Source organism: Crocodylus siamensis, chromosome 3 (genome assembly GCF_052110815.1).
Source record: "Crocodylus siamensis isolate JL-2025a chromosome 3, ASM5211081v1, whole genome shotgun sequence".
Lineage (NCBI taxonomy): Eukaryota > Metazoa > Chordata > Crocodylia > Crocodylidae > Crocodylus > Crocodylus siamensis.
In genome coordinates this window covers 4,736,474-4,750,200 of record NC_143397.1, presented here as the reverse complement: position 1 = coordinate 4,750,200, position 13,727 = coordinate 4,736,474, and the positions used below count along the sequence as shown (strand labels likewise).

General features: G+C 51.4%; 1 protein-coding gene across 10 annotated transcripts in view; it reads left to right on the top strand.

Moving 5' to 3' along the window:
- The window catches only part of CELF4 (CUGBP Elav-like family member 4), an 873,367-nt gene that overhangs the window by 756,506 nt on the left and 103,134 nt on the right, over positions 1 to 13,727 (top strand). For all 10 annotated transcript variants that reach the window (XM_090037629.1, XM_090037624.1, XM_090037626.1 and 7 more), the window contains exon 7: positions 10,908 to 11,055. In XM_090037629.1, coding sequence (XP_089893755.1) covers positions 10,908 to 11,055 — 148 coding nt within the window. The remainder of the gene's footprint in view (positions 1 to 10,907; positions 11,056 to 13,727) is intronic.

Here is a 13,727-nt window from a genome sequence, read left to right as displayed (position 1 = left end):
AATTCTGGTAAGCTGGTGACCATGTGCAACACTACTCCTGGTCTGAGCCAGCCCGTACTTTCGAACAGCACGGTGGTGAGAGACCTCCTGACCTCTCGCTCCCATTCAGCGAGGTGCCAACCCCCCAAAAATGAGGCACAAAGCCACCTTGGAGCAGGCTGAAAGCATACCCAGCGCCACTCTTGGGCCATCTGACTCAGGCCTGCTTTACTGGCACGTGCTCAGGGTTGATATAAGACAGCTGTTGCCTCATTTCTGGGATCTGGTGTGTGGGGAGCAAGAGGGAGGGCTTGAGGGTCTCTTTCTGGCTCTCCTGGGTGCAGCGTGGAGGCAGTGTAGACAAAACCTTCCTGACTTTGCCCATGCTGATACTGCCTGTGGCAAAGACGAGACCTGGACCCAAGTGTACCTCAATCCCTCTGCATCTGCTAGACCTCCCTTGCTGGGCAATCAGCTCCCACTCGTAAGTGAGCCCTAAATTCAGTCCACCACAGCCCCTTCTCCATTCAGATTGGATGCTTATCTTGCTGGGATCCTATGACCCCAGCTGACTTCCTGCCCTTTGGGCGGGGGGCTGGACTCTTGCGAGGTCCCTTCCAGCCCTAATGTCTATGAAATCTATTCTGCCTTTGCTTTTGAAGTGAGGGCCTAAGCATCCTCTGGGTCACTGAATCACTTGGAAACCCATGCATACCCTAGCAGCTGTCCTTGGGGGAGGCCAGCACCCTCCCTGGCTTCTCCCCAGATATCATATGCACCTCAAAGTCTCCATGAAAGCCCCCCTCTCCCCTTCCAGCTTGCATGACCTGGATGCAAAGAGCTTTTTTTATTATTATTATTATTATTATTATTATTCCCTCCCCCATCAAGCAGGCTCCATTCTTTTTTCCCCATCCTCTTGATTTCCCAGTCATTCAGCGAGAAGCCCTCGCCGCCCGCCCCTGTTCTCCTCCCCGCATGATGAATGAGCCCTCCTCTCCCCAGGTGTCCCTGACTGCGCTCCGCTAGCCTTTCAAGCAGGACAAGGCTGCTGCAGTCAGCAGGGGAGCGCTCTGACACGCTGCACCTCCAGGACACGGACGTCTCTGAGCACAGCGACTGCTGCCCGGGGCATCCCAGCTGGAGGATGCAGTGTCAGTGCCCCTGCAGTGTATCAGCATCAGCGGGGGACCAGGAGGTCCATGAGAGCCCAGGGCAGGCAGAGAGATTTGACAGTGACTTCCCAGCCAGAAATGCCTGCCAAGAGCCGAGCCATTTCTTTGCTTTCCCTACACCGCTCTTCCTTCCTTCCTTCTGTCGGTTTTTTTTTTTGTTCTCTTTCTTTCCTCCCTTCTGCCCATCCTTTCATTCCCACCTTCTCTGACAACCCCTCCAGTTGCTGAAGCAAGTAGGCATGTAGATAGATGCGCATGGAGGTGCCCACCATCTGGACCCCGTAGGCCAGGGCGTCTCAACTATTTTAGGCTCAGTGCACTCCTGGGTAGACTTCAGGCACCTCTGGATAAACTAAATGCCAGCTCTGCTTTCACGCTTTTTTTGACTACAGAAAAACAATAGAATCGGTTTTATTGTTGCAAAGGACTCAGACAGCTTGAAATCTCTGGGTTTGAAACCTCTGGGTTTATCTTGTAAATCATGCTTGCCAACCTAATGGTACTAACATGGTGTGGCATCCCATGGCATCCTCGAAAGGATCTCAAAGCCACCGCAGGGTGCCATGGCATCCTGGTTGAGAATCGCTGCTCCAGGCTAAGTTTTGCTCTCACAATGCATTTCCAATGATGGGATTTATGTGGGTCTGATAGACCAGTGCCAGTCATACTGGGATGCAGTGCAGCTAGTCTGGAGCAGCTGCTTGCAGTGGGACCTATTACAGCACCTCTGAACTAGGTGGTGAGAGGGCAAGTCATCACCTGTTCACAGAGAGCAACTGGCCACCTCTCAGCAAGTGGGAGGCATACAGACATGCAGGCACCCTGATTTCCCCCCCGTGGCAGCACCCCATTTCAGTGAGTTCACTTAATCCTTTTTCCCACCGTGCACCCTGGGCCTCACTTACACCCAATTAAACTCAGAGTAATGGTCCTGATGGCAGTAGTCATGGAATAATTCTGCATGTACCTGGGGAAACTAGCAGTGCAATCCAGCCCTTTACTTTTAGCAAGAGGAATTCCTCAGCATCTCTTTTCCCCAGGAGAAGGAAAAGAAATCCGGGGAGGCAGGCACTCAAACAGGGATTTGTCTCTGCAGAAAGGGTCAGTGCAGCGGCTGGGCCTCCTACTCTCAGTGAATGCAGTGGGAGCTTCTTCTTACTGCCACCCCCCTTGCTATAAATATACTAAGAAGGGGGAAACAAAGTTTTAGAACTTGACCCAGTGGAGATGACAAGCCGGTGACACCAATTACCCGAGGGACTGCAGAGCTGTCGAAACGCCGGGATCGCGTTATTGTGCGGTGCCTGCGCACCCGGAGCGTGCTCGGATCCCGTCCCTCAATCAGCCTCTATCTGTGTCTCTTCCTATCGGTTTCATCTCGGCATCGCGCACAAAAGGCAGGGAGTGAAGCGCGAGGGCTGTATGACGGTCCTTTGGTCTCAGGAAAGCCACATCGGACTGCCGGCGCTTAGATATCAGGGTGATTGGCACCTCATAAATGCCAGCGAGAGATGGAGAGATAGAGAGAGGGAGAAAGGAAGGGAGGAAAAGGGAGAGGTGCTTTTTTTCTCCTGGCGCGATGATGCCGTCCAAGTTGAAGAGCTAAGTCAAGCTGAGAGGAAGAGTGATCTAAGGAGGAAAGCACTAGAGCAGGGCTGCGGTGGTGCAGGCGCATGTCCCATCTCAACCACCGATTCCTTTTGTGACCTTGGTCAAGTCACTTAGTCTCTCTGTGCCTCACTTCCCCAGTCTGCAAGCTGGGTACAGTGGTCCTTATTTGGATTGTAAAGCCCTAAGGACCGTGACTGTCTCTTACTCTGGCTATAACCGTGCCAAGCACCGTCTCCCATTGTGCCTGGCCTCCCTAGGAGGTCATGTAACAATGGCCTTAATGCACATCTAGCACAAAGGACTGGTGCTTGCCCTCAAAACCTTTCTCCTTAACATTTCTGCTTTTAATGGGTTCATCTGACACCTGCCAATGAGAGCCTTCAGTCACCGCAGAAGGCCAGGGGAGCTAATGCAGCAGTCCTGCACCTCGACACTAGCTCCTATCTAATGTCGCTCCGTTAGAAATAGGCTAGGTCCTTACAGAGACTTTTCTACAGGGCCGGGGTGCTTCTCCAGAGGCCAGTGCATGCCCCTTCCTTGTCCTCTAGGTTAGGCTGTGGAGGTTCAAGTTCCCTTCAACCTATGCCCTTTGCATCTCCACCCTCATGTGGGACCAGGCAGGTAGATGCAAGGTTGTGTCTGGCCCCTTTGTTGTCGCTCAGGAAGTCGAAATTTCCATCCACCCCATCCCTTTTCTAGTGTGCATGTGTAGCCAAGTTGACTAGTCTGATAAGATCCCAGACCCGATGGGTGCTTTTCTCTTTGCAGAGCCTTCCCACCCTAAATAATGTTCCCGTGTGATTGAGCAATGTTTGATTGTATTTAATGCATGCATAGAGCACCAGCCAGCATCTAAACTGAGGGTAACACATCTCGACAGAGGATATTAAACTCAGTAATAGAGAGCAGGTCTAAAGGAGCCCCATAACAAAGTTTCTTGAGCTCTTGCACGTCTGCCTAGTAGTTTTCTAGCATTGCTCTGGTATGCCGCCCCATGGAAAGGGGAATCCGTTTATAACGAACGTACAAAAGAGCAGGAGGAAAATGGCTAGGAAAATGAAGAAGAGAAAAGCCAGAACAAAGGAGCTCAGGAACCTGACAGACACCGTATACATTATTTAATTTTTAAATTATTTAAAATAAGATCAAAGTCATAAATCAAGTTTGCATTAAGAAAAAAAAAAGATGTGGGAGCGTTAGCCACGGTGTCCTGGCCAAAGTCCAGCCAGGGGAGGGATTGCATTGTAGAGGAGCAGGGGGCGGGGGAGAAGCCAGGATTTACCAGCGAGGAATGAAGGAAGAGGTCAGGCAGGGCACCTTGACTTTGCTCTTGGGCCTTGGGTGAGTCATTTACATCCAGCAAATTAGAGTCACCCCCAGAGCTATGAAATGAAGGCAACTACAGTGATTAAACTATAGCCAGTGATTGCCATGCATTTGTGATCACCCATGTGGCCACATGTCGGGAGGCTCACACCACCCTGCCACGTCGACTCCGACCGGCTGAGCTGAAGGAGCGGCTCTGTCATAAGCACAGTACCCACGGCACAATCCGAGTGAATACGAGGGGGGACATTATTCCTCCAGTATTAACTTCTACAGATGTTGTGACATGGTTTCAGGCCTCTTTCCTGGCTCAATGCAGGCAAAAGACTGGCCAATATTGATAAAAGGGTTTGTTTTTTTTTAATATCTAAAAAACAGGACAGATTACTTGACACTGGTGATGTCATTCATTTCATTTGTCCTGATACCCTCCAGCAGACAGAACTAATCTCTAGACAAATATTTGCTAGGAGAACTGGCCAAATAATAGAATTGGGGGGGTTGGTGGCAACGCCAGACAATTAAGAAAAATGACTTTGGGTCAGACAGAAACAGTGAATCAACACTTAAAAAATCTTCATTTAAATGTAGCATTTAATTTGACCCAATAGCAGATGTTTTGTTTGTTCCACATTTTTAGGGTGGGTTTAATTCCTTAAAACCAATTAAATCACATTTTGCAATTAAATTCATTATGAATCAGAAACATGGCATTCAAAATGCATTTAAAAAGCCATACATCTTTTTCCTGGGGTGGGGGTGGCCTTTTGTTGTTTTTTTTAAACACTTCGATCCAAATTTGGAAGGATTTTAGTGCTGCCAAATCTGATTGATTTTGCTAAAACAAGTTTTGCTTGAAAAATGTTTTCCTTCCCCCACCTGCTAGTCTATCCCACGACTTACCTCTCTCCCCTCTTAGGGGTGTCATGAGGATGAATTAGCTAGGCGTTAGTATAGGGCAACCATTGAAGATAGAAAGTTGTGGTTGGGTTTGTGCTATGATTATTACCCAAATGATAAGAATGAAAAGCAAACACAAAGTTAGTCTGTGTAGAGACTGAGATATAGCATAACCCTGAAAAAAAAATCAAAGGATCAGTATGATTCACTTGTGTCTCCTGGCCTGGGATACCAGTTGGTGTTTTGATTGCTCTTTCTCAGAAAGTTTTTAGCAGAAGTAAATCTCCCCTCTCATACTTATTGATTTTGATACCCTCTTTTGTTCCATAACCACATGCTATTTCCCTTTATGTGACATTGGGCCACTCATTTATTTTTGTATGCCTCCATTCCCCACTGGTAACATGGACGTGATGATGCTTCCTTTCTTCTGCTCTTTCTCTTGTCTCTAAGTCAGAGTCTGCCTCTCTAGATGTGCTCATAGGCAGTGCTTAGCCCAACAGGGCCCTGATTTCAGTGGGGAGCCTCTCGGCATATCGATAATTAACAATAATTGTATAGAACGAGCCATGTTTAGGGAATGAATGAGCGAGGGGAGTTTGCAGGACAGGCTAGCAGAAAGCTAGCAAATGCATGTGTGCACGGCTGAGACCATGCATTGCAAAATCTCCTGGGTAAGCACAGCATATAACATTTAAACCCTTTGAGTCTGGACAGCTCGTACGCATTTTTCACCAGCCCATTTGCAAGGCAAGACTGCAGCCGATCAGCTTCCTCACTCCCAAATGCCAAGGGTCTTCCAAACCCTCCTGTCATTTTAAGGGGACTTTGCAGAAAGTCGTGAGCAATCTCGTATGTAGTGTTAATACATTACATACGTGATTGCTCACGACTTTCTGCAAAGTCCCCTAAAATGACATTACGGCCACTGTCTCCATTCATGAAAATGGACCAACCTTTTAATTGAACTAGGGTCCCCCCATAAAAAATGGGGTCTTATGCTGAGAAGAAACCGGCCAAATTCTTGCCATGGAAAGTGGAGACAAACTGGGAACAGCCCCACTGGAGCAGGGGCCAAGTGGCAGCTCATAGCCTGCAACCCAACAATGATTGCAGACCACAAGCCTCTCCACATACCCCAAGGCACCTGCTACAGCCCCATACCACTGCTTCCTCTCCCAATCCCTTCCCCAACAACAAAAGGAAGGGGCAAATGCAGCAGAGCAGATGAGAGGACTGCAGAGGGAGGCTCCGCAAACAGGATCGGGAGCACAGCTCAGGGCAGAAAAGGGGAAAGTGTCGGGCTGGGCTGTTTGCTGGCAGTCTCCTGTCCTGCTGCAAGCCAGAGCTGAGCACTTTGCAAGCCAACTCCAGCCTGTGGGACCTCAGGTTGCCAACCTCCACCTTACAGGGTTTGTGCAACATCTCCGAGTGCTGCTCTACCCATGGCCGCTGCATTCAGGAGCACTGAGCCCATGGGCCAGCCTTCCCTGCGGTGGTGCGACAGGAGCTGATTAAGAGCAGGCAGCAATTTAGGAAGTAAAGAAGAATCGTGGAGCCCAGCTGAAGCGTGTGCACTTTTGCTCCCCAAAGCAATCTGCTTCAAGGGGGCCTCTTGCAGCCAGCCCCTACCCAGCCATGCACACGCACCAGACCTGGGAATGAAATGGGGAAGTCACTGGGGAGGCCTCGGTCCTGGCTGCTGTCGAACCCCATGTCCCCAGCGTGCCCGTGGGAGACGCTTGCACAATACAAGCCAATTCCTGTGTTTGGTACCTCTAAGTGGGAGCAGATAGCCAAGAGCATGCCTCCCCAGGAGCTCACTGTGGACACCTCCTGAGTGCCTTTGTCAGGCTAAGCCCTCCAAGGACTCTTAGAAAGAGCACTTGGATGAGGAAAGCATTGCTGGAGACCCCCCCGCCATTGCATGGGCCATTTCCATTCCCCACCTGGATTGCTGCACTGTGACCCTTCCTCCCACCTCCTCCCCGTTCGCAGTTGAGAGTTGTGAGCTTCAGGATGGGTGACACAAGTCCACCTCTCTGTGGGTGCGTACCACCCTCATGGCCTTTTCTGGTCCCCATGGGCCAACGCTCATGAGCATTTCTGGTCTCCATGAGGCCATGAAAGTCACAGAGCTGGGCTAGCAGGAAATATTTGATAAATGACGGGTGGGATAAAGCCGTCTCACAGCTCAGGCTCAGATCATGCCAAGGAAGTCACAACAGAAGAAGGAAACGTGTCCTTTGGCGGAGGAAGGGAGAAAGCTCCTCCATCCCCTTGGAGCATCCCGAGATAATAAGGCTGCCGCTTTTCTTATTAGTGCACCATGGCCCCAGCCTAGACAGAGGAAATCTGCATTTCAAATGGCATATTTTAAAGTACTCAATACCCAGGGGCCCCTGTGCTATTGATTTGCCTCTGGTGGGGTCACTGCCTCGCTTTATATAGCTTTATTAACAGGGATCACACATTGGGCCTTTTCTAAATGAAAGGAGGGTGGATGGGACATTTGTCTTGGGGGGGGCTTGGGGAGGAGTGGGGTGACTTCTATTCAGACGCTCCTGGGAGCACTCCAGAGGTTTTATAAGAGACCAGTGACCCTGACAGGGCCTGGCCTCCTTCTGCAAATCTGCCAGGAGGTGGGTTTTTATTCCAAGGTTACCACGTCCCCTTTCCCCTCACATCCCATTGTACAGTTTTGCTCTCACCGTGCTGTGACTTTGAATTTCTGGCACTAAGCAGGTCCCTGCTATGTCTTGTCCGAGTACCCCAACATATTCAGTGTATTTATTCTCGTGACACCTGCAAACGGAGGCCAGGCTGCTGTGGTTTGAGGGAGACAGACACATGCAGCCATAACGTGAGTTGCAATCTGCCCCGCACCTTCCCCTACAAGAGACTGTCTCACCTTCATTATAGACCCTCTCTAGTGGGTGTGGAGGATGAGGGTTATGTGATTGCTCCGCAGCTGCTATCCTCCGTGTACAGAGAGGTGCAATGGGTGCATCCACACAGCACAAAGCAGCGCATAGGCACGATAGCATGGCTGTCCTCCACTGTGCTCCCACAGCTTTACTGCTTCACGGGCTGGTGCTAGCTCATGCGGAGAAAGCTCTGATATCTCTGCTCAGTCACACGCAGGGGGACTAGGGAGTAAAATGAGCCTGTGGGCAGCAGCAATGCCTGAGATGCAGACTGTGCCCCAAGAGGGCAACCCAAGGGGCCTCGGCTTCCTATAGAGCCAATAGGAAGACTTAAGAGGTGTCTACTCTCTGGCAGTCACACGTCCCAGGCATGTCATTCCTGAGCCCAAACACCTATCGGGCATGCTCCAAACCCAGTTCTGCCCCAGTGGGGGCAGCCAGGGACACCTTTCCACAGCCACTCCAAGCCCGTGGTCTCCTGTGCACTTGACTGCGCACTGAGGATGAGTCTGGAGCAGCTGCACGGGTGCATTTCTACATTCGAAGCATGCAAACAAGTGCAGGAGGATTAAAAGTCCAACCAGGGCACACTGCTACCAAGGGTGTAGACAGGCCCTGGCAGACCCCCTGCAATGCTAAACAGGAGCAACCAACTGTTATCCAGGACCCTCTAAGCTGGACATGGCCAACAGTGGTGCCACCAACTTATTGCCCAAAGCCTACCCGTGACAGTTTTTGCCCAAGTAGTGCAAACATGCATCTCCCACAACATCCATGTAAGCCACAGCAATGGAGTGAGCTTTAGCTTGCCAAAAATATTGAATAACTCATCTCAGGCACCAGTTCACGGATGAGGCATGACCAGGAAAAGGGCAGCACGCTACAAGAAGCTGTGTGCTACTGATGACAGTGTTTGGTGCCAATGAATAGAGCATTGGTGGCATAGTGAGAAGGGGTTTCTGAGTCTAATTTGTCCCCCAGCTGCACCTAGTTACCTGTGCTGAGATTGGACCCTATGGTGTGTAGTTAGTCTCTAGCCTAAAGGCCTCCATAAATGCAAAAGATGTTCATTCAGGGAACTGGTGCCACGCCGGGCTCAGCTTCCTCAAGACATTTCGGACAGTGGACACCTCCTTGCCTCAGAGGAATGCTAATTTGATCACTAGCATTAAGCAGATCCTGTATGTACTGGATAGCAGCCATCACTTAAATAATCAGCCGTGGAGCAAGCTATATCCTCAGTCAGCCAGAAGTGTAAATATCCAGCACAGGAGATGAGATATGGGTCAGTAAACACCCAAAGTTGGAGCCCATCCCTGCTTAAAGATGGATGCATTCCCTCTCCCTCATTCACTTTATTGGAGTACTTAATGAAATCACCTGCTCAGCCCCTGATCTGGCGAATAAATTCAATTGGTGCCTACTAACGAATTTACTCCTTAAAGGGGGATTGGCATTGTGCTGCAATATAAAAGATTGTCTAATCACTCCATCAGTAATTACAAAGAAGAGTAAATCACTAATTAAAATGTGAAAGTGTCTTACGCAGTATATAATAAAAAAGGGTAATTAACAATCAAATGGGAAGCTGCCACCTTGACACTGAGATGCTGCATGTTAAAATACCAGCCAGAATAATGATCAGCTCTTGTATGGCATTTTTAGTGCAAAGATCTCAGGAAGGATTTTTAGTGCCTTTTTAGTGCTACAATGGAAGAAAAAAAAAATGTCATGTTCCTCATTTTACAGACGGGGGAAACTAAGGCGCAGAGTGAGTTTAAATGACATGACCAAGGTCATCAGCAGATCAGTAGCAGAGCTGAGGGTAGCTAACTCCAAGGCAGGTGTTAGACTATTGCCCATCTTCTAAATGCTTTCAAGAGGCAGGAGACTTTTATCCTAAACAGTATCCTAGTGCTTAGGGTCGGAAGGGACCTAAACAGATCATCAGGTCCGACCCCCAGCCCCTTGTCAAAGCTGGTGGGGGAAGAGGGGTTGTGATTATTTAGCAGCGACTTAACCCTGATAGCTACCAGTGAAGAGCAAAACTTTCCTTGCCATGACTTCCTTTCTAACGCTGAGTCCTGTAGACCAAGCTACACCACCCGGATGAGACTTCCTAATGAGGAGGGCAGTAAAATCGAAAAACAGCAAAATAGCACCCCCCACCCACAGTCCTGAGTCTCTCCTCCTTTGTCCTTTGGGTTGTCCCATGCACGCTGAGAGCAAAAAAAGACACTCACCCAGTATTCCCTAGTCATCCGTCTCAGCAACTGCATTTTACATGCACTTTGTACCCGGGCTGCACAAGCACACGTGAATAGCCCACGCAGAGAACCAGGCTCCTTAGGGAATATAATGGCCCCTCCATATATGCATCACTTCATACACACCTTTCCCAAGATGAAATGCAGCTATTCTTTAAAATGACGAGCCCAAGATCCCTGAAATCAGGATGAGCATGTATTTGCCTCCGTGGCTTCTAAGCCAGTGCTAAGGCTAAAAGTAAACCGTGCCGTCTCACACCCGCTGCTTTGCACTTTGCCGTCAGTCTGAAGCAGAGTCCTGGTGCTTGCTCCTGGTTTTGTGAGCTCCTGGTTAGAGACCTGCGGGTGAAGTTGTTTGATAGCTTGCCGAGGAGTCTTTCTGGCTTAGGGCAAAGCAAAATCTAGCAGACAACTCTGCTAGCAAGAGGGCAGGAGTTTGCAGGCTGAACCTGGCCTTTGCAATACAAATGGGCAGCCCCATGCTGTGTCCCCCTCTTCGCTGGGAGGTGGTCCACCCAGCTGCTGAAGGAGCGACAGCGGGTTGAGTGCAAGGCAGGGCGGCCTGGCACACCTCCATTCCTAGCCCCACATTTATGGCTACCTCCAATCCACGGCAGCGCATTAAACCTGAGCCACTGCTGGGCACGTGCAGCTTGCGTCCGCCCTGTGGACCGCCGGGCCAGTGAATGCGTGATATTTTTTCCCTGTTCTCTTTGTTCCAGCTGATGCAGCAGCAGGCGGCTATCATGGCGTCCGTGGCACAAGGGGGGTACCTAAACCCCATGGCAGCCTTCGCGGCAGCCCAGATGCAGCAAATGGCAGCACTGAATATGAACGGTCTTGCCGCCGCACCCATGACGCCAACCTCAGGTAAGAAGCTGGACCACATACAGATTGCAAATGAGACGTAGGAGGCAAAGGAGTAAGGGAGGGTGTTTCCCAGGTAGAGCCAGAAAGAGGAGTGCGTGTGTGCGCGTGCATGGGTGTTGGGTGGGATAAAAGGGCGTTTGTCCATTGTTGGGGCCTGAAGAGCAGGAGGGAAACCAAATCATAGAGGAATCCGGCTGGTCCAACCCCTGCTTGTGGCAGGATCAGCCCTTTCCAAACCATCCCAGCTAAATCTGAGCAAAACGATACGATCAACCCTGACACAAAACCGGAGACATAACACCCTAGCTGGCCACAGATAAAGCAAAGGGAGTGTGGAGGCCAATGTCCTGCTGCTGCAAAGGTTGTTAATGTAGGCTCAAGAGATCACAGGGAGAGGATATGCCCCCCAGTACAGAGGAAAGCAAAACCCCCCAGTGTCCGTACCAGTCTGACCAGGGGGTAATTTCCTTCCTGACCCCAAATCGGCAATCCTGAGCCGAGGAGCAGGACTCCCTCTCCAGGAGCCTGTGGGTGTCAGTCCCAGCAGGAGCACTGGAAATGCACTGGACATTTTCCCACCCATTGCAAAGGTGTAAATCAGGAGGAACGGGGCTGAAGACGTTGCTCCTGGTACGCAGGCGCTAGGAGCTTTGGTGAGCCGGTTATGCACGGCTCCAGTCCTGGCATCCGGTCCACAGCTGCCCTTTCCCAAAGTTTCTCCAGCATTTGGACCTGAAGTCCCAGTGTAAGCCGTGATAGAGGGAGACCTGAGCTGTGAACTTCCCCATCTCTGAGAGCGGTAGAAAGCTTTGGGTTGTTTTGAGGCCCGTCCCTCCAGATTACATTCAAGTGACAGAGAAAGTCTAACAGCTCCTTTGCTCAGCAACGGCTAGGCCAGGAGGTCTCCCCCCATGCTGGTGAAGCTGCAGCTTTTCTTTTAAGATCCCAAGGAATAAATGCCCAAAACTTATGAGAGGAGGACTCGTGGCGGGGCAGACCTTTCTTGGCCCATCCAAAGCCATCACGAGTGCCAGCACATGGCAGAGGCTTGAGAAAACCACAGCAAACATATCCCTGCTCCTCACCCCTTTTTTATTTTGGTGCAAAAGAAAGCATGAGAAAAGAAGAAAACAACACGGCTAGGGGAGCACAGGTTTGCAGGGCCGAGCACTTTCTCCTGGACCTCGACAGGAGCGGCATGGGCCAGCGCCTCTGGAAAGGAGACCGCAGGCTTGGGTGCTGTGGTGGGGACTCGGGCACCCCCGGCGTTACACACCTGAGTTTGAAAGCGATAATCCTCCCCATGCCCCGGCTCCCAAAGGCTGGAAGGAGGGGATGGGATATTGCCGGGATTGCCGGAGGTGTCGAGAGTCTGGTTCATGTTTGCAAAGGGCGGCAGAGTCCCCAGGGCAGCGATGCTCACAGAAGCGCACTAGGCAATAGGAGGGAGAGGGGACGGCCGCTATCCGGAGGTGGCGGGGCAGGGGACGTGGAGGGGTGGGGGGAGCAGAGCAGGCCAAGAAGTGGGGGGCCGGTGCTTGGAGGGGACTGTCACCCGAGGGCCTCCTTGCCCGCTGCCTGGCGCAGGATGCAGGGTGGCGAGCCCGGGGATAGTTGGGGATTGCAGCTGGAGAATGAAGAAACAGTGCCACGCTGAGGGCAGAGGGAAGAAAGGTTGGGGAGGGGGGACAGGCGGAGATGGTGGAAGAACAAAGAAACTGCTGCTACTGTCCATTGCGGAGCCAAACAGGGGACGGTGCAAAGCGACGAGCGGAGGGGCTGCGGGACAGGATCACGCCCCCCGCCCCCCAAAAAAATCTGCAGTGAAGTTAGGCCAGCAGCAAGGCAGGGATTTCCTGACAGAGCCAGGAAGGAGCAGAGTTGCTGTGGGAGGGGAGCAGAGCGGGCGCGCTCCCTCCCAAAGCTCGCTCTGGGGAGTTGGGGGCTTGCTTTCCCACAAAGGCACTGACACCCAGCTGCCCCTCTCATCCCCCTGGTCTGCAGCCCCGGTCGCGCAAAGCCTGCTCCCTCCGCAGGCTTTTCAGACCGCTGGAATATGGCTTGTAGTCGAACAAAGAGGACGCGAGCTCCCAGCCCGCAGGCTGTGGGAAGGGCTGGGGGAGCAGGTGGGAAAGGGATGAGAAAGTGCAGGGGCGTTTTAATGCCGCCGCTTTATTTGGCAAGGGTCGCTCCCCGAGAGATTAAGGAGAGGGGTCTGTGAAAAGATCCAGCTCTGACTTTCACGCTCCCTGCGGTGTGAGACTGGGTTGAGGTCATTCGGACACTTGGACCTTCCCCATTTCAGCCACTTGGGTCAACTGGGAACCAGGTGTGTTTCACAGCAGAGGGGAAACCGAGGCAGGGAAGCGGAGGGACCAGAGAGAGGCTTTGAGCTTCTTCCCACTTTGTGTGGGGTGTGTAAAAGTGGTGTGACGGGGGGCTGCGCCCCTCCATAGGGGGATATGTCTTCCTGAGGATCGTAGGTGCAGTCTGGGGCTGCTCTAAGTTACTTTGGTCACCGAACGGCCCCAAGCAAGCACTGCCAGGCTACAATGAAATCCCAGTCCTGATCCTTTTTTCCCCCAGCTCATATATAGTGCGTTGTCCCTGTCCCCCACCGAAGCATCTTCCCAAGCTGACCTGCACTGTCTTTCCAGGTGCTTGTGTAGATG